The sequence below is a fragment of the Oncorhynchus kisutch genome, linkage group LG1 (assembly GCF_002021735.2).
Source record: "Oncorhynchus kisutch isolate 150728-3 linkage group LG1, Okis_V2, whole genome shotgun sequence".
In the NCBI taxonomy this organism is placed as follows: Eukaryota; Metazoa; Chordata; class Actinopteri; order Salmoniformes; family Salmonidae; genus Oncorhynchus; species Oncorhynchus kisutch.
Window position 1 is genome coordinate 52088019 of NC_034174.2, and position 21804 is coordinate 52109822.

Genomic DNA, 21804 nt, shown 5'->3' on the forward strand with positions numbered 1-21804 from the left:
CAGCACAAAGTGCACCTGTGTAATGATTATGCTGTTTAATCATCTTCTTGATATGCCACATATGTCAGGAGGATGGATTATCTTGGCAAAGGAGAAATGGTCACGAACAAGGATGTAAACAAATTTGTGCACAACATTTGAGAGAAATAAGCTTTTTGTGTGTATGGAACAGTGACGATTTCAGCATTGTAAATCTTAGTGGGGCAAACCCCAAACATTTTTGGGGATGCATGCCAGCAAAGCCACTACATATCACAAAGCTAAACAATAGATCAATTGCACTATAACTATAACTATGACAAATGCTGCCTACAATCTGCCTATATAAAGCTGTCCCAACACCTTACCACTGCTACACCTGGCTATCAGCAGAGCCTTGTCTGGCAGTGAAACAGTTAATTCAGCCTCATTTACCACCTTTAAAAAAAACTGCTGATATGGCTGACTTGCTAAAACAAATGTGGTTTCTACTGACAATTGAGATGTACAAACTATGGCTTAAGAGACGCTATCACACCCTGATCTGTTTCACATGTCCTTGTGATTGTCTCCACCCCCTCCAGGTGTCGCTGATTTTCCCAAGTGTATTTATCCCTGTGTTTCCGGTCTCTCTCTGCCAGTTCGTCTTGTATGTTTTTCCAAGTCAACCAGCGGTTTTCCCGTTCCCCTGTTTTTTGTTATTCTCTTTTTTCTAGTCCTCCCGGGTATGACCCTTGCCTATTTCTGGACTCTGTACCCGCCTGTCTGCCACTCTGTACTTCCTGGACTCTGATCTGGTTTTGACCTTTTGCCTGTCCACGACCATTCTCTTGACTACTCCTTTTGGATTAATAAACATTGTAAGACTCAAACCATCTGCCTCCTGTGTCTGCATCTGGGTCTCGCCTTATGCCATGATAGAGGCAATTTAGATGAAGACATTAATGAGCGAGCTAGGACGGGCGTAGTCAAATAATTATTTGCAGTGGTGGAAAAGTGTACCCAATTGTCATACTTGAGTAAAAGTATAGATACCTTAATAGAAAGTTAGTCAAGTAAAAGTCAGCCAGTAAAATACTACTTCAGTAAAAGTCAAAGTATTTGGTTTTAACTTAAGTATCAAAGGTAAATGTAATTGCTAAAATATACTTAAGTATCAAAAGTAAAAGTATAAATCCCTTCATTCCTTATCTTAAGCAAAGCAGATGGCACCATTTTTTTGTTTTTTTAAATGTATGGATAGCCAGGGGGACACTCCAACACTCAGAGATTATTTACAAAAGATGCATTTGTGCTTAGTGAGTCCGCCAACAGAGGCAGTAGGGATGACCACGTGTTCTCTTGATAAGTGTGTGAATTTTACTATTTTCCTGTCCTGCTAAGCATTCAAAATGTAACAAGGACTATTGGTTGTCAGGGAAAATGTTTGGAGTAAAAAGTACAATATTTTCTTTAGGAATGTAGTGAAGTAAAAGTAAAAGTAGTCAAAAATAGAAATAAAGTAAAGTAAAGATAACCAAAAAAACTACTTAAGTAGTACTTTAAAGTATTTTTTACTTAAGTACTTTACACCACTGATTATTTGTTCAGCACTTTTAAACTGTACAGCGACAGAATTCAGAACATGGGCCATTCATAAAGTATTCTCCCTGTACACTAAGTCAGAACCGTAGGATAAATAAAAGGGGCATATAAGCTCTTAAAATATTCAATGATGATATTTCTCTAAAACAGGCTACAGGCTACATGTGCACCACCAAGTCAGAACAGTAGGCTAAGTTATGAGAGGAAAAGGGACCAAATTCTTAGGGTCATGCACATGGGCTACTAACAGCTTACTATACAACATACACTTACTATTACTTTCTTAGCTACAGTATACACATCTCCCTGGCATATTACATCCTTTATGCATCAGCATACAATACATTTTTGGACTCACTTGAACAGGAAGGTGGTGCAGCAGTCCTTCGTGGGCAAATTTTGTCAAAGTCTGGCATTCTCTGGATTTATGGTGCTTTCAAAACGAATGGGAACTTGGAAAAAAACAAGGTTGAATCATGACGTCAGTGATCTACAGGTCGGAGCTCTAGAAAGAGGCCCGAGTTCCCGACTTGGAACACCAAACTTGATGACCGTTCAAAACGTATTTTGCCAGTCGGAGCTTGTTTTTTTTCCAGAGTTTCCAGTTGTCTTGAACTCACTGAAGTCTGAGATTTCCCAGTTCCGAGTTTCCAGTTGTTTTGAATGTGGCAGAAATCATGCTGGATTGACAGCATGGCCAAGCTTGGAAAAGAGACCCTTCAACCCTGACTTGGACCACACACACTCCACCAAATAGCAGGCTAGTGATTGCTTTGCAATGCTTGCAGTTAGCCACTAATTCCTTCCAAACCACCCATTGTTGAATTCGCGATTTCCAACTTGTTGTGTAATGTTTATGTCCAATGGCCGATGAGCACCGATACGTTTTATCTATAATTTATCTTCATATGACAAGGATTTAAATGGATTTGCCAGTAGATAGTCAAGTTGATTCATGATGATGATGACTGCTAGCTTGCTAGCTAAGATTTTGAAAGTATGATGTTGACATGTACAGTCCAATCAAAGCTACCGTAGATATAACATGATTTGACGTTATTTTATCAGTGGCCAATGACCTTGATCATTATTGGATGGACACCTCTAATGTAATGGCTTGAATTTTCGAGCTTTCCCAGTAGATTTTGTGGTGACGTAGTGTACCCATGAGTGGCAGAACACTGAGCCAATCACAGTGCAACTAGAGAACATTACCAACCCTTTAATTATTTTTATTTTTTAAAGCTTAAAAGGTGGGAGTCAAAACAGGTGGGGTTCTGCCCCACCTGCCCTGAATGACAGATCGCCACTGGTTCCAGGAATTTATATTTCAGCTCATGAAACATGGGACCAACACTTCACATGTTGCATTTATTGTTTTGTTCAGGGTATATCGTTGAGCCTCTCTCTGCACCTGGTATCCACCAAATGCTGCACTATGTCCCCCCCCCCCCACATTTACAACACTTAACCTTCCCATTTCTCCCACATTCACCATAGTCATGTTCCCCTCCACACTTGGCACATTTTTTCTTTCCTTTACACTGAACAACTACATATTCCATTATTTGGCATTCAAAACACTGCAGCGGGAATGGGACAAATTCTCTGACATCGAAACTAAGGAATCCCATCTGTACTTTTCCAGACAAAACCTTCTCAAACCTCAGCAGCACCGACACGCTTCCACTTCTTTGACCCTCTTTCCTACTGATCGTACTTTAGGCTTCAATCACTCTTCCTCCTTCCACATTTTCTTTAATATCATCTATGGACATAGATATTTAGGCCCCAGTGATGACTCCCCTAAACCTAGCACCAGAGACATGCTTTTAATCTTCTTCCCATTAAGTTCTTCAATTTGCATAATCTTCCCTTGCTGAGTCTGACTACCATAACATATGAGCAATCTATATTTTCCAATCAACCGGGCTAGTTTGACTTCACCTATCATTCTCTAAGCCATTGGTTAGTCAGATAGGGCCTCATTTACACCCTGTGGTCTCATCAAACACCATCACCACTTTCCACTCCTCATCAAACACCATCACCATTTTCCACCCAAACACATTATTACTCTTGCTTCATACCTTGGCCCTCTTTATGCTTTCTTTACGAGACGTGCCACTGCTTTCAGTAACATGAGCTCTCTTCTCCCTATGTACAATAGTTCCACTGCACACCATTCAGGTCCTCTACCCTCATCCTCCACCTCCATGGCTTTAGAACTTAGGGCCATATATAGTTTGCATTCTGGCACAGCTGTTGCTTCTCCAACGTTTTCTCCATTTCCATCCCAAGCACATTGTCAAGCCCTCTCTCACACTGGCTAGCCTTGTCCAGATTTATTCGTAGATTTTTTTTTTTAAATACCAAAAAAATGGCCTTATACCCATTAATGGGTAGAACTTGATATCAAGAAACGCCCCTATCAGAAAACGCCCCGAAATGCTGTCTGCAATTACACCCTTCGCGGTAGTCCGCCATATTGTCTCTGAGACAGCAGAAATCATACAGAAGTACACCGGCGAGAGGAAAGAAAGCGAACCTGCCTTCACTTGGATCCCATATTTGATCAAAGAGGTAGCTATATACAATGGAAGTTTGTCCTCTGGTTTAAATTATTTTATGAAATAAGCAGTCAGTTAGACATGCTAACCGATTTAGCTAGCCAAGCCAGCAGTGGGACCCGGTGACTAGTTAGCTACCTACTAACGTTACGCATGTAAGTTGGGGCGAGAGGTTGATGGTGGGATAGAGAGACTACCGGTATCTATCTAATTGGATAACAATTTACAGCTGACACGTTGATTTCGCAAACTTTTGCCAATTAACGTTAGCGAACTTTCGTACCTCTACTTGAAATCTGGGGCACTGGGCTAACACACTTTTGTTATTCCTCAATACAACGAGACGCGTTTCTTATCAAACATGGCATTAGTTAACTATTTTAGCCAGAGGGCAGCAACACCACTTTTCCCCAAGAGATTGCATCCATTACAGAAGGGGACTAATAATAGCCACATTTTTTCAAATAAAACTAGCTAGTGTAACTTCATCATATTATGATATGTAGTGGATGTGAAACTCGCATGCGGCATGTTTACTCTGAACCAAACAGAATTTGTCCAATAGAAACTCAGGTTTTCGTTTAACGTTTTGCAACGTAATCCGCGAAATGAATACACTCTATTAATATCACACCGTCCCTGAATTCTAAAGGCAACTGTTGCTCACATAGTGGTAACTGGTTCTCTCCCCATCGCTTATTGAGCAACAGTTGATTTTAGACCTCAGGGAAGGTGTGATGTACTCCAGGTGATTTTTCACATTCACACCCAAATGGTGCGGTGACCCGGATCTACAGTTGGGCTCTGCCCGGCTGCTGGTGTGCGGAGGTGTAGGAAGGGGTCAAATGGGATGGGTGTGAAACGCGACTGGTTGCTGGAGTACATTGGTGATATCACACCTTCCCTGCGATCTAAAGCCAACTGTCGCTCATGGAGTGACTGACTAGCCTGTTGGGGGCGATGAAACAACAGAAGCCATTCAGTTTAAATTGAATATCAAATTGTATTTGTCACGGGAGCGTGAACAGGCCGGGACTAAAGTTGGAAAGCTGAACGTTGGGCAAATACTCTGCCATATCAGGGGGCGATTGACCAATCGAAGCTCATTTATGGCTTCCAGACCCTACTGGATTGACTTTTGATCCCTAGCACTATCTAGCATGCTGTTGGCTTGCTAACACCCACATAAGGAGACACTCTGGGTGAAGCTAGCAGGGCTAGGTGAGGTACTGTGCCAAGTGCTTAGTAGTGGACACCCGCGTTAATCTGTTGGCTATAACGGTTGCCTTTAAGATCCATGTGTTGATGGTGCAGAAGTTTGGTGGTTCACATCCAGCTCCTGGCAGAACAAAATGTGCTCTGTTGTAATGACATGAGGACAAATTGAAGTTACTGCAGCTAGCTGAGATCCTTGTCCTACATAGCTGACAAGTTGTAACATTATGAACACTAGTCAGTGAGAGTATTGTGCAATGAATGTTGCAGATCTTATATTCTTGCCTATCCCAGAAGATGGTACTTCAGTTCTTAAAACCTAGTGTAATCTGAGGTGTAAGAGCTAGGTGTAGGCTCATGTACCAGGCAAATATCTCAAAGCTAGGTAAAAGGAGCCTCCGGGTAAAACCGTTGAACCACAAATGCATTGACTGCTTTGTTAAGTTGGCTCAAGTGAGGATATCTATGACAGGAACCACGATCTATGACAGGCACCACAGTTATGACTGTTTGTCCATTGCTAGCAAAGATAAGCGAAGGCTTGACTGACAATATTACAGATGAAATTGGTCTATTGGCAAGAAATATGGATGGATATCTTAATTTAGCAATACATGCCTGTATGAGTATTATGAACTTTTTGCTCAACAAAAGGCATTTTTTTCAGTTAAAAATAGAATAAAAAGCCAAATGCTATATTATTTGTCTTAAAAAATAAGTTGTAGCGTTAATGAGGAATTCCATCAAACATATTCATGATCATGGGATGTAAGAGATGCAGAGGTTTTTTTGGACAAAAATGGGGCATCGGTGCTGGGCATGGCATGGCCATTGGTGCGGTTGGGCGACCAAACATTTGAGGTCTCGTGTTGGCCGCAGTGACAACATATTTCAGTTTTAAAGCAAATTTCCTGCAATTCTACACATTTTGCTATGACTTATGCAATCTGAATTGATCAAACATTATAACAAATTCATGCCATGACAAAAATACTCCTGAATGCATCATTCTTGGACTTTTTAATTCTTCCTGTGCAGCATTTCCTTTGTTGATTGTTTGTTCTCAAAGATGCTCTTATTAAAAAATATATAGGTCCATTATCCTGCAGGGTGGCAGGTAGCCTAGTGGTTAGAGTGTTGGACTAGTAACTGAAAGGTTGCAAGTTCGAATCCTCAAGCTGACAAGATGGAAAATCTGTCGTTCTGCCCCTGAACAAGGCAGTTAACCTAACCTACTGTTCCTAGGCCGTCATTGAAAATAAGAATTTCTTCTTAACTGACTTGCCTAGTTAAATAAAGTTAAAATAAATGATCTTTTACCATATTTTTTTATTCAACTGTTTGGATATAGGCATGGGGTAGGCCGTCATTGTAAATAAGAACTTGTTCTTAACTGACTTGCCTAGTTAAATTCATTCATGCTAAATCCATTCCCGGGTTTTATCTGCATGAATTAATTTAACTAGGCAAGTCAGTTAAGAACAAATTCTTATTTTCAATGACTGCCTACCCCAGTGAAACCCTAACCGGGACGACGCTGGGCCAATTGTGTGCCGCCCTATGGGACTTCCATTCACAGCCAGTTGTGATACAGCCTGGAATCAAACCGGGGTCTGTAGTGAGGCCTCTAGCACTGAGATGCAGTGCCTTAGACTGTTGCGCCACTAAGTCAGTAGTCATATAGCTTATCCCCGCCAGCCTTAGTAATTTAACATTGTGTCAATACTTTGGCGGTGGTGCAGTGACCCACTTTAAAAACAACCTACTGGTAGTCAGGCCTGGAATTTTGTATGTAACAATCCATAGCCTTCTAGCTTCTTCTTCACTTTTTTTTAGACTTATGGTAAACAAATGCAGTGTTGTAAATGTAACTGTGCATCAAATAGATTTTACACACACCTGTCGAAACTTTGATTGTCTGCACTGGCCATCAGTTCTTCGGGAAGTTTTTTTTTCTTCACATGTAAATTATGCTTATTTGATCTGGCCTTGGTGATGGTCTCAAATAAGATAAATAATAATAATATATGCCATTTAGCAGATGCTTTTATCCAAAGAGACTTACATTCATGCTTGCATACATTTTACGCATGGGTGGTCCCAGGAATCAAACCCACTATCCTGGCGTTGCAAGAGCCATGCGCTACCAACTGAGCTATAGAGGTCCACGAATATAACTGACATTGTTTTATTTTGTCCCCTCTCCCCCCCCCCCCCCTGTTGTCTCAGCTGTCCAGAGGTTCCCCTGGTGGCTTCCCTTGCTTACAGCCAAAGCCCCCCACCCCCCTTACCCCCTGCCCTGTCACGAAGAGGCCCCACCCCACCTTCCCTCCTCTCCCTCTTCCCTCCTCGTCCTTCTCTGCAGTAAGTGGCCCCTCCCCCTCCTCTGCCAAGCTGTTGGACATGCCAGGACCCGTGCAGAGTCGGGCCCGTGTGTACACAGATGTCAACACACACCGGCCCAGGGAGTACTGGGACTACGAGTCCCATGTGGTGGAATGGGGGTACATACCAGTCTCTCAAGTCACAGCGACATTGGTGCTTGCTAAACTATTATGAGAAGTCTGAAATGACTATTTCTCTTCATTTCATGTTAAATCTCAAGGCCAGATCAAGGTCTGCTCCCTTTCTGTCATTTGCAGTTTAATTTTAATTACCTTGAATGGTGTAATTGACAAAACAATTATTCCCGCAGAAATCAAGATGACTTCCAGTTGGTGCGGAAGCTTGGACGCGGGAAGTACAGTGAAGTGTTTGAAGCAATCAACATCACCAACAACGAGAAGGTTGTGGTGAAAATACTCAAGGTAAGGGCCACGATGAGAAATCAACATCATTCAGATCATAGATTCATAGATTGCCATTCGATGCAGACTCGCATTGGATTCATATTGAATTAAAATCACCAATCAATACAATTGGTCTTTATTTGTGTTCATAGCCCGTCAAGAAGAAGAAAATCAAGCGTGAAATTAAGATCCTGGAGAACCTCCGCGGGGGCCCTAACATCATCTCCCTCAAAGACATCGTCAAAGACCCAGTGGTGAGTAGGAATGGCGGGAAAGATGTGAAAACGCTGTTGTTCTTTTAGAGCATGCCATGACTTTGATGCAACAACCCTTTCTCTTCTTTCAGTCTCGGACACCCGCCTTGGTCTTTGAACATGTCAACAACACTGACTTCAAGGTAAGCCAGAGCATCTGTTTTTTTACACCTGAGTCTTATGCACATCACAGCAAAATGTTTTGCAACGGAAAATTCTTATTGGACAAGTTCTGGGGTGTATTCACTAGGATCCAAATGGAAGCAAACTAAACGGGGAGGGAACTACCTGAATTCATCCAGTAAACTCTAATTTTCAACTGTTTGGACTAATGATTACACCCCAGGTAGTCCCTCTCCGTTTTAGTCTGTTTTCTTCCGTTTGGTACTTAATGAATACCACCCTGATTCTTAACCGTGTACAACATCTCTATTCTGAAACAAAGCCCTGTGAAACCTTCGTTCTTGGCATGCATGCTGTTTCCCCAGTCTCCTGTGTGTGTGTGTGTGTGTGTGTGTGTGTGTGTGTGTGTGTGTGTGTGTGTGTGTGTGTGTGTGTGTTGAGGCACAAAAAGGTGCAATGCTATGTCTTCAGTGCCAGGATGTTTCTTGTCTTCTGGTTCTATTCTCAGTCGCTGGTACACTATGAGCAACTTTGGTGTTGAATTACTTAATAATAGACTTAAATGTTACCAGTCAGATGCCCAAGTTGATAGCTTTTGATTTGAATATGTGAATTCTTTGTATTGGATAATGTGTTCAGGTTGCAAAGACCTATACGCGTGTAATTTAATTTTTTTATTTCACTAGGCAAGCCAGTTTAGAACAAATTCTTATTTACAATGACAGCCTAGGAACGGTGGGTTAACTGCCTTGTTCAGGGGCAAAACGACAGATTTTTACCTTGTCAGCTCGGGGATTCGATTTAGCAACCTTTCGGTTACTGGCCCACTAGGTCCATTATCTACCTGCATGTAATGTTCAGGGTGTAGTTAAATCACTGTATTGATTCACTGCATCTGTTTTTACTTGCAGCAATTATACCAGACCCTGACAGACTATGACATCCGGTTCTACATGTTCGAAATCCTCAAGGTTAGTCTCGTAATGTTGTAATTTGGGTGAACTATCCCATTAATTTGAGTAAGAAGCCCAGAGGCTTTGCCAGACATGAGTCAGCATTTCCCCCTCTCAAAACAAGAACATTCAGGTGCTTAGAGTATAGGCCCCTTGTTTGTCTTTGTCCAATTGTTACATACCAGCTCTTTCCCATCAACATGTTTGTGCACCAAGATGGGTAGACAACATCTGTTTTGTAATTTCTGCCTTTATTGCATTACTGTGTTGAGTAAATCCCCAGCCTCATCGTTGCTAACCAGAGGCCATTTTGGCTCTTGGCTCTGTGCGCAGGCCCTGGACTACTGCCACAGCATGGGAATCATGCACAGGGATGTGAAACCCCACAACGTGATGATTGATCACGAACACCGAAAGGTGAGTGTTTACAACAAATGCGGCAGAGACACAATAACTGCCTGATTCGCCCTAGTCAAGACCTTTGTCATCCATTGAATGTGACTACAATATGTAGGTTAGTTTAAATAGAAATTGGATATTGTACCACGACAATCCTCAATACAATACCCCAAAGTCCAAGTAGTCTCTCCCAGTTTCACTCTGTTTGGTGCCCTAATGAGCACAACCCTGTTGTATTTCTCTCAGTATTGACTTGCCTCTGTTTTGTGTATTCTTCCAGTTGCGCCTTATTGACTGGGGTCTGGCTGAGTTCTACCACCCGGGACAGGAGTACAACGTCCGAGTGGCTTCTCGCTACTTCAAAGGACCCGAGCTTCTAGTCGACTATCAGGTATGTTTTCCTGCTACTGTTATGAATTGTGTGACCAGCTCAGTCTATATTATTTGGTGTTGTGTACATCCCATATATATGCATATAGATAACCTTTTCACAATACTGAGCTGTGCTGGTTACTCATCCACCATAGTTACAGGGCAATGTGAAAACAAAATATCTTCACTTTTTTTCTCTTTTTTTTCCCCCACTGTCTTCGTCCAGATGTATGACTACAGTCTGGACATGTGGAGCTTGGGCTGCATGTTGGCCAGCATGATCTTCAGGAAGGAGCCTTTCTTCCACGGCCACGACAACTATGACCAGGTAAAAACACACTCTCCGATACTTTGTCCACCATGTCTCAAAGGTCACACTCATTACCAGTGAAGAACATAACCATGGGCCTGTTCAGGAGGGTGTAAGGTTACAGAACAAACAGATAGAAATAGACTGTGTAGAACAGATATGATTCTGTTGGGGACAATAGGGAATCCTGTCTGCTCTATTCATTTAATTTCTATCTGCAATGTTCAGAGCGTTTCACGTCACTGGATACGCCCCAGGTGAGATGAATTACCTGGTGTTGTTTCTGACTTTGTAGTTGGTAAGAATAGCCAAGGTGTTGGGAACGGAAGAACTGTATGACTACATCGACAAGTACAACATTGAGCTGGAGCCTCGGTTCAATGACATTCTGGGGAGGTACGTTGTCTGTCTTCACTAGTGTGTGTTTTTTTTACACTGGGTTTGTAAACTTATACTCCTTTCTCATAGGGTTTACGGTATGTTGCCTGTAAAAAAGAAATGCAAGCAGGCCCATTATTTTTATATTTTTATATTCTCGCCTGAGAATTTTTTTCTACCCGTTTTTTTTCTACCCGTTGTGCGCATCCCGGTGACGAGTGTGCAGATGTGGGTGGGGCGTCTATTTTAATAAGTCCAATGAATATACACCATCAAAAATAAATGAATTAGTTTAGGCAGGTCATTATTCATTAGTTAAGACGAATAAAATGTGTTTTTAAAAGAATAGTATATTTGGATTTGAATTGTTACTGGTCTGTGCAGCCTAAAGGCTACATGGCAGCACCATGCAAATTAAATCACCAGTTTATTTTGTTGGTTAAAGCAGACAATACACACCCACATTCCCCTGCCCTGATAAGTCAACACTCATATATTTTATAGTAAGAATAGAATGGAATATAACAATAAAATACGGGATCGTGTTGAACTGTGGTCATATAAAAAAAATTGTGATATTTTTAAAGGGAGCCCAAGCCAACACCTTTTTGAGAATTTGTATGTGCTTGAGAAACCTTAATCTGCTCTTTCTGATCATTGTAACTAAAATCCAAATCGGTCCTGAATGAACCTCTGTGTAATTTGAAAGTCACTTTTGATCCAGGTTTCATTTTTTCCTATCCTCACTGTGTTGTTAAGGAGTGATTAAAAAAATAAAAGCAAACTATATTTTGAAAAGCATGTGAGTCTCGTGTTCATATTTCACAACCTCTGCAGGCTTTTGGAGTTGCCTGTACCCGATCGAGCGACACAATCGGCCTACACTTGATTTTAGGCTTCATTGTTGCATGCTAAATGTTTCTGATCAGTGATGGATGACTAGATGAGCTACCACCTCCACGTATTCATTTGCCCAGCCAGGGACCAATTAACCAAATTTACAAAAATATTATGTGAATCAAAATCACATTGCTTGATTATCAGGCAAGTCACAAGCTTTTGGTTGGGAGTAGGCTACTGTGTGAGTGAATAGCAAAATAATAAACATGTTAAGCTACATAACTTGCTAGCAACATGTTCTGATTAGTGCTAATACAGCCAACTAGACTAAAAATGATCACGAGCAGCACTCAACTCAACCTAGCTAACATTTCTCCAGCCTAATTGTAACCAAATATCCAAACAGATTCAGCGAAAACAAACACCTGACATTGACGCTGTCCCAGTCAAAACAGTGCTGAAATGATCATATAGTTGACCACACGCAGGTATCGCTTCAAATGTATTAGAACGATTGGATAACTTGGAGTTTCGGTGCGCAACAATGTGATACATGCCTGTCAGTGTAGTGTGCGCCAATGCCGCTTCAGCATTACTGCCATTTTTGTGTTTAACATTTTTCATAATGGCAAGAACAAGTTTGATGTCGGACAACAACAATAGAACATGATTTAATGCATGCCAAAGACGGTAAGATGAAAGGGGACTTTTATACAGAGGGGTTGGTGAGGCTTTTAAACACATTGCAGCAATCATGACTAGGTCGGTTGGCGAGGAAAAATAAAAGTACAGGCTTTGTTGCTGGAAAAAGCCCCCCCCCCCCCCCCCCTCGCTAAAGGGTTTCGTCTTAGTTTGAAAGGGATATTAGTTGTTCCTGCCTTAAAAAACACCTGAATCTAGACCTTGCTGTGCATAGGTTTTTTTGTGTATTTTCTTTGCACTGCTGCTAACCTGCTCTCCCCTTCCAGACACTCTCGTAAGCGGTGGGAGCGCTTCGTCCACAGTGAGAACCAGCACCTGGTCAGCCCCGAGGCCCTGGACTTCCTGGACAAGCTGCTGCGCTATGACCATCAGGCCCGGCTGACCGCACACGAGGCCATGGCTCACCCTTACTACTGTAAGTGCGAGGAGGGATCCAGTTGCCAGTACATTTAGCCGAACTGCAAAGTCAAAATTGTCTATATCGTTAGAAGAAAATGTAAGGTTAGGGGTATGGTTAATTAGACCATGGTCCCATATTGATGCGATTGGAAGGGACCTGTGGGTTTATCGCAGGCGTGTGCAAAATACTGCAGATGTTTTTTTGTTTTTTTTGGCCCTCTGTGGATTTAGTTTTCAGAGTAGGGTGGAAATGGTTTGGTTTAGAAAACTCTAGGGCACAATTGAATGCCTAAAACTCAATAGAAAATTATGTAAAATTGACAATGGACCTACAGGTAACTGACAAAATAATGGAAACACTTAAGTAAATGAGGGTTACAAAGTATATTGAAAGTGGGTGTGGTTCCTGAGTTAATTAAGCAGTTAACATCCTATCATGCTTTGGGTCATGTGTGAAAATGCTGGACAGGCCATTATTTTGGCTACCATGGCCATGCCCCCTTCCACAGGGCACGAGTGGTCACTGAATGGTTTGAGGAACATGAAAACGATGTAAACCATATGCTGTCTGTCATCAGATCTCAACCCAATTGAACACTTATGGGAGATTCTGGAGCGGTGCCTGAGACAGCTTTTTCCATCAACAAAACACCAAATGATTGAATTTATCCATGGAGGAGTGTTGTCACATCCCACCAATAGAGTACCAGACACTTGTAGAATCTACACCAAGGAGCATTGAAGCTGTTCTGGCTCGTGGTGGCCCCACACTCTAAGACACTTTGTTGGTGTTTCCTTGATTTAGTCAGTTACCTGAATATTAACTGGGGTTTTTCTGCCCCGCAAATGTATTTTGACACAAATCAAAGGCTTGTTATGACTGGGGTGGTTACTTGGCATCTCAACCAAATGTCTCTGTTGAATGCAACTCACAGCTAAAAGGTATGTTATTTTCATGTAATGAAGGTGCAGGATGTTTGTCATTCGTAGGCTGTATGTCATGCTATAAGAAGATTATTTAGTTTGTTCTAATCAGGGTTTTGTTCATTAGGGCACACTAGCAAAACGTTTTACAACTGCAAACAAAAACAAGCGTGTCTTGTTGGAAACGTTCAGGTAGCGCCGCCTCGGTTTACTCTGCTTTCCTTCATTTTGTGTGTAATGAACACGACCCAGTTCACTGGTTATCTGCAGTTCCTTATGACCATCTACTTGCAGTGACTAGGGACTCGAGACTAGAGGTTGTTCAGTGTTTTTAATATGAGTTCTTTTGTCCACAAAGATACTGTTGTCAAAGACCAGGGTCGCATGCCGGGGTCGGCTAACCCTGCCGGCGGAAATACAGCTGTAAGCACAGCCAACACGGTCACTGGTGAGTGCAAACACACACACCCTAATCATCCTAACCCTCCCACCCATGCATCCTCATCTGAACTCCCCGAGACTCCCATCACTCAGTGTTAAGGAGGATGTTTTGTCTGCGGGAGGCCAAGTTTGGAAATGAAACCAAATCAAGCAGCCGACTTGGTCTGTGTTAAGATTGAATTAAGCGGCTATATTGGTCCACACAAATTGGACAATCTTCTATCAAGGGTTACCACATTGTCATAATTGACATACTGTAATTCAATCCAATACATTTCATAAGAGCTAAACTCACCATATGCCAGTGCATCCCTTGTCATCTTTCTTATGTAACTCATTGGTTATACAGACCTGCCAACATGCACGCATTTTGCGTACCAACTACGCAATTCTCTGTCCATGTACGAGATCCGAGTTAAAAGTACACAGAAATAAATACAGCCTGATTTCAAATATATATATATATATTTTTTACATTTCAATAATAAAAACTAAATCAACTGAGTGAATCTAACATTCCGATTCTTGAGCTGCAACACACGGACATGTACGAAGTTTGTGTCAACGGACATGGAGATGAATACATCATTTTTGTACGTAGCTATTATTGGACGTCCTCCTGTTTGTTGTGATGCTGAGTTCGCCGACTGTCAGCTGTACGTAAACAAATGGACAAATCCACGTCACAAAAAGTATAATAAAATAATAAATCTAACTTCTTGGCATTAAATGGGAGTTGGGAGTTTAGAAGAATGAATGAGCGTTCGGTATTAGCTATAGAAGCAATGCTTCTAAAGTGCCTTTGCACTAGATTTGATCAAGTTTGAAAATCTGAAATCATGTATGCGCTGCAAAGAAACACAATCGGTTCCTTAGTGTAGGCTGAAACACCGGGCTCTTCTAGAAAACAGCGGGCAGATTCCCTTTGCGGTAGCCTACTTAAGTTTTGTGTGGACACGATCATTTGTTTTTATCATTTCAAAATGATTTATCTTTTAGTGTTTATTAGGAACCGTGTCTAAAAATCCCATACTTGTGAGCTGGCCCTGTTTGAGAGGTGACAAGCGTTCCTCTACTATAGAGACTAAACTTGGGGGCGTGTGCTAAGAAAAACATTAACTCCATTATACACTGCATGTAGTAGAATAAACATACAATCTGTGCTAATTACACAAAACATATATTTATTTTATGTTCTGTACTTATCAGTATGAATCTTTTATTTATGTTTTGTACATACCTTTTTAGAGGACTGAACTGAACCAGTGTGTGATCCATAATGTTTGTCTAAGCACACAAATCTCCAATTTGCCACGCATGTCTAAAGTTGGACCAGGTTGGCAGGTCTGGTTATACTGTAGCTCACTGCATCATCAGAACTCCCTTGGGAGAGTGTTTTCTAAGTAACCCCGTGGTTATCTCTGAGGTGTACGGTGGTTAAGCTAAATCCCCCCCCCACCCTTTTCCCTCTCAAGGTATATCTGCCTTGCCAGCTGCTACTGCCCTGGGCACCCTCACCGGCTCGCCCGTTCTCTCTGCTGCCACCAACGCCCTGAGCACCCCTGTGCCCGCCTCCATTACTGCCCCCCAGTGATGGCACCCCCAGGAGAGCAAACCTATGGGTGCCACTCATGCAGGCACGCACCAACATCTGTACTTACTCAGTCAGTCCGACTGCCCTGAGATCCAGGAATGCCAACCTCTGAAGGCTATCTCGCCTGAACAATGTTTATTTGTTTCTCCTTGAATGAACTTGAGTTAACCAGACATGAAATGAATGTTCTGTGTAATCGACACATGCAGGTATTTATTTAATCTTGATGGCTGTGTGTGTGGCTATGTCCACAATCTGAGAATGAGTCACGAATCCAAGGGTGATGGGGTTTCTCCCCCCGAACACATTTTGTTTTTGTACATTACTGACAAGTAGTTCATCGGAAGGTAACAGGAAAGAGACATTAGCATTTAGACCAAAAGGAGCAGTCTGCAGTTTACTAATGCAACCTTGTCAAACGAGTGCTGGCGAGCACACCTTAAGCAATTCCCATATTTAGTCCAGTCTACTACTCTATACCACCATTATGAAAGACTTCCCGATATTATTTGGAAGTGTTTGGTGCTGCTCTGTGCTCCAGTGGTGAGTTGAAACACTGAAGCTGCCTCACTCAACGTATCCTAATGACACTTCAGCCTTGCCTTTCTACTGTACTGGATACCTAGTTTTTGATGTAAGGATTCCCTGACAGTTTTCCTTCTTTTTTTACTGAAATGCTGTGGTGTGCTGGATGGGTTTAATTTACTGTGGCAATGGTTTGATGGCAGTATTGTCATTCGATCCCTTCGAAAGCCAGGCAAAACTACCCGTTCTGTTATTTTGAAAAGTTTCTCTCAAACATGCTGCTTTGCAGTTCCTTGAAAAACTATGTTCACTCAATCGCTTGAGAAAGAGGAGACTGACTAAACCTATTTGTTTTCTCGGGGAGAGTTAGTTATATGTGGAGAAAATATGGATGGTGTTAGATATAAGATCACAACTGAATATGAAGGCACCAGAGTCCTGGTTAAGTTGGCTTGAAATGTGTTGGTATTTATCTGCTGTTGGTACCTGAGGAGAGTGGTTTTCTTTTTGTATTTAGTTTGTTTCGGGGATATGTTTCTTGGATTGATCACCTGTTTGGCTAACACTTATGGTGGCAAGAATAAGTATGTGAACCCTTTGGAAATACCCGGATTTCTGCATAAATTGGTGATAAAATCTGATCTTCATCTTGGTCACAACAATACACAGTCTGCTTAAACTAATAACGCACAAACAATTGTAAGTTTTCATGTCTTTATTGAGCACACCGTGTGAACATTCACAGTGCAGGGTGGGAAAAGTATGTGAACCCTTGGATTTAATAACTGGTTGATCCTCCTTTGGCAGCATTAACCTCAACCAAATGCTTTCTGTAGTTGTGCATCAGACTTGCACATCGGTCAGGAGGAATTTTGGACCACCTCTTTACAAAACTGTTTCAGTTCAGCAATATTCTTGGGATATCTGGTGTGAATTGCTTTCTTGAGATCATGCCACAGCATATCAATCGGGTTGAGGTCAGGACTCTGACTGGGCCACTCCAGAAGGTGTATTTTCTTCTGTTGAAGCCATTCTGTGTTTTGGGTTGTTGTCCTGTTGCATCACCCAACTTCTGTTGAGCTTCAATTGGCGGACAGATAGCCTTACATTCTCCTGCAAAATGTCTTGAAAAACTTGAATTCATTTTCCCGTCGATGATAGGGCCTGGACAGTGTGCTGAGGCAGCCGCAAACCATGATGCTCCCTCCACCATACTTTACAGTTGGGATGAGGTTTTGATGTTGGTGGGCTGTGCCTTTTTTCTCCACACAGTGTTGTGTGTTCCTTCCAAACAACTCAACTGTAGTTTCTTCTGTCCACAGAATATTTTTCTAGTAGCGCTGTAGAAAATCCAGGTGCACTTTTGCAAAAAAGTGTCCTCCCATGAACACCATTCTTGTTTAGTGTTTTACGTATCGTAGACTCGTCAACAGAGATGTTAGCATGTTCCAGAGATTTCTGTAAGTCTTTAGCTGACATTGTAGGATTCTTCTTAACCTCATTGAGCATTCTGAGCTGTGCTCTTGCAGTCATCTTTGCAGGATGGAGAGTAGCAACAGTGCTGAACTTTCTCCATTTTATAGACAATTTGTCTTACCGTGGAGTGATGAACATCAAGGCTTTTAGAGATACTTTTGTAACCCTTTCCAGCTTTATTCAAGTCAACAATTCTTAATCTTAGGTCTTCTGAGATCTCTCTTGTTCAGGGCATGGTTCACATCAGGCAATGCTTCTTGTGAGTATAGCAAACTAAAATTTGAGTGTGAGGTTTTTTTTACAGGGCAAGGCAGCTCTAACCAACATCTCCAATCTCGTCTCATTGAGTGGACTCCAGGTTAGCTGACTCCTGACTTCATTTAGTTTTTGAGGAGTCATTGGCCTAGTGGTTCACATTCCAACCTACACTGTGATTGTTTAAATTATGTATTCAATTATAGACAAGAAAAATACAATATTTTGTGTTATTAGTTTAAGCACACTGTTTGTCTATTGTTGTGACTCAGATGAAGATCAGATCAAATTTGAAGACCAATCTATGCAGAAATCCAGATAATTCCAAAGGGTTCACATACTTTCTTTCCACTGTAGATACTGGAAGATGTATTGAACATTTTCTCTGCGTTTTAGTGCCATAAATGTTCATCTTGTGTAAGGATGGACCCTGCTGTACATATGCATCCTTTTTTTTCTTCATTTGATATCTCTATATGAAAAATACATGCATACATCAACATTTGAGTCCTTACATCACTGTATATATTTGTATGTCCTTTGAAAATATTTGTGTAAATAAACATGTGTTTTATTTATCAAGTAAATCTGACTGTATAGATGTTTTTTTTTCAGTGTCTCCTGATTTGTAAGGTTTTATTAACATTACTTTCCTTTATAGTATTCTTTTGAGAGGTCACTTACAGTGCATTTGGAAAGTATTCAGACTCCTTGCCTTTTCCCACATTTTGTTACAACCTTATTCTAAATTGTATTAAATAGTTTTTATTATCAATCTACACACAATACTCCATAATGACAAAGCATAAACAGGTTTTTAGAAACAGTTACACATTTATAATATTTTTTAAATCTCACATTTACATAAGTAATCTGTCCTTTTACTCAGTACTTTGTTGAAGCACCTTTGGCAGTGATTACAGCCTCGGGTCTTCTTGGGTATGACGCTACAAGCTTGGCACACCTGTATTTGCGGAGTTTCTCCCATTCTTCTCTCCAGATCCTCTCAAGCGCTGTCAGGTTGGATGGGGAGCATCGCTGTACTGCTGTTTTCAGGTCTCCAGAGATGTTTGAGTATTTTGGTGTTTTATTAGGATCCCCATTAGCTGTTGCAAAAGCAGCAGCTACTCTTCCTGGGGTCCACAATAAAACATGAAACAATACAGGATGACATAATACAGAACATATAGACGAGAACAGCTCAAGGATAGAACTACATACATTTAAAGTCTGGGCTCTGTCTGGGCCACTCAAGGACATTCAGAGACTTGTACAGAAGCCACTCCTGTGTTGTCTTGGCTGTGTGCTTTAGTGTTGTCCTGTTGGAAGGTGAACCTTCGCCCCAGTCAGGTCTTGAGCGCTCTAGAGCAGGTTTTCATCAAGGATCTCTCTGTGCTTTGCTCCATTCATCTTTCCCTCAATCTTGACAAGTCTCCCAGTCCCTGCCGGTGGAAAAACATCCCCACAGCATGATGATGATGCTGCCACCACCATGCTTCACCATAGGGATGGTGCTAGGTTTCCTCCAGATGTGACGCTTGGCATTCAGGCCGAAGATTTCGATCTTGGTTTCATCAGACCAGAGAATCTTGTTTTTCTTGGTCAGTACTTTAAATGCATTTCGTCAAACTCCAAGTGGGCTGTCATGTGCCTTTTACGGAGGAGTGGCTTCCGTCTGGTCACTCTACCATAAAGGCCTGATTGGTGGGGTGCTGCAGAGATGGTTGTCCTTCTGGTAGGTTCTCCCATCTCCACAGAGAGACTCTAGAGCTCTGTCAGAGTGACCATTGGGTTCTTGGTCACCTCTCTGACCAAGGCCCTTCTTCCCTGCTTTCTCAGTTTGGCTGGGTGGCCAGCTCTAGGAAGAGCCTTGGTGGTTCCAAATGTCTTCCATTAAAGAATGATTGAGGCCGCTGTGTTCTTGGGAACCTTCAAAGCTGCAGAAGTTTGTTGGTATACATGCCCAGATCTGTGCCTCGACACAATCCTGTCTGAGCTCGGTGGAAATTCCTTCGACCTCATGGCTTGGTTTTGATCTGACATGCACTGTCAACTGTGGGAGCTTATATAGACCGGTGTGTGTGCCTTTCCAAATCATGTCCAATCAATTGAATTTACCACAGGTGGACTCCAATCAAGTTGTAGAAACATCTCAAGGATGATCAATGGAAACAGGAGGCACCTGAGCTCAATTTCGAATCTCATAGGCAAAGGGTCTGAATACTTATGTACAGTTGATGTCGGAAGTTTACATACATTTAGTTTGGAGTCATTAAAACTAATTTTCAACCACTCCACATTTCTTGTTAACAAACTATAGTTTTGGCAAGTCGGTTAGGACATCTACTTTGTGCATGACACAATACATTTTTCCAACAATTGTTTACAGATTATTTCACTTATAATTCACTGTATCACAATTCCAGTGGGTCAGAAGTTTACATTCACTAAGTTGACTGTGCCTTTTAAATAGTTTGGGAAATTCCAGAAAATTATGTCATGGTTTTAGAAGCTTCTGATAGGCATCATTTGACATAATTTGAGTCAATTGGAGGTGTGGATGTATTTCAAGGCCTACCTTCATACTCAGTGCCTCTATGCTTGACATCATGGGAAAATCAAAAGAAATCAGCTAAGACCTCAGAAAAAGAAATGTAGACCTCCACAATTCTGGTTCATCCTTGGGAGCAGTTTCCAAATGCCTGAAGGTACCACATTCATCTGTACAAACAATAGTACGCAAGTATAAACACCATCGGACAACGCAGCCGTCGTAATGCTCAGGAAGGAGACGCGTTCTGTCTCCAAGAGATGAACGTACTTTAGTGCGAAAAGTGCAAATCAATCCCAGAACAACAGCAAAGGAACCTTGTGAAGATGCTGGAGGAGACGGGTACAAAAGTATCTATATAAACAGTTAAAGTCAAGGTATTGGAGTGGCCATCACAAAGCCCTGACCTCAATCCTATAGAAAATGTGTATGCAGAACTGAAAAAGTGTGTGCGAGCAAGGAGGCCTACAAACCTGACTCAGTTACACTAGTTCTGGCAGGAGGAATGGGCCAATATTCACCCAACTTATTGTGGGAAGCTTGTGGAAGGCTACCCGAAATGTTTGACCCACGTTAAACAATTTAAAGGCAATGCTACCAAATACTAATTGAGTGTATGTGAACTTCTTACCCACTGGGAATGTGATGAAAGAAATAAAAGCTGAAATAAATCCTTCTCTACTGTTATTCTGACATTTCAGATTTTTTAAATAAAATGGTGATCTTAACTGACCTAAGACGGGGCATTTTTACTTGGAATAAATGTCAGGAATTGTGAAAAACTGAGTTTAAATGTATTTGGCTAAGGTGTATGTACATTTCCGACTTCAACTGTAAATAAGATGTTTTTGATTTTGATTAAATATGCAACAATTTCTAAAAACCTGTTTTCACTTTGTCATTGTGGGTTATTATGTTTAGATTGAGGAGCATGTTGTAGAATAAGGCTGCAATGTAACAACATGTGGAAAAGTCAAGGGGTCTGAATACTTTCCGAATGCACTGTATATTCATTTTGCTATGTTTGAAATGAATTGTGACAATTGTGATACATTTTCATTGTAATGCTAGGTTTAGTTAGACTACTGTTTTAGAGCTTCATTATCTGGCAGAGTGCCATTTGATGAATTCTAGTGAACTTGAAAGACTAACGACTTTGAATGACTAATTA

General features: G+C 41.5%; 1 protein-coding gene and 1 pseudogene across 2 annotated transcripts; both read left to right on the forward strand.

The window, feature by feature from the left end:
- The first annotated feature begins 3983 nt into the window (after positions 1-3983).
- On the forward strand, positions 3984-18582 carry LOC109891517 (casein kinase II subunit alpha-like). 2 transcript variants are annotated; one of them, XM_020484075.2, is made up of 13 exons: positions 3984-4146; positions 7578-7852; positions 8044-8155; positions 8290-8391; positions 8484-8534; positions 9426-9485; positions 9801-9884; positions 10147-10257; positions 10465-10566; positions 10844-10944; positions 12735-12883; positions 14150-14239; positions 15708-18582. In XM_020484075.2, the coding sequence occupies exons 1-13, from the start codon at positions 4012-4014 to the stop codon at positions 15824-15826; spliced, it is 1491 nt and encodes a 496-aa protein (XP_020339664.2). In that variant the 5' UTR covers positions 3984-4011; the 3' UTR covers positions 15827-18582. The 2 variants fall into 2 exon arrangements, with proteins under 2 accessions (XP_020339664.2, XP_020339669.1); XM_020484080.2 differs by having other exon boundaries at positions 4060-4146; positions 7578-7712.
- Positions 8941-9036, forward strand: LOC116376307 (uncharacterized; annotated as a pseudogene).
- Positions 18583-21804: the final 3222 nt, after the last annotated feature.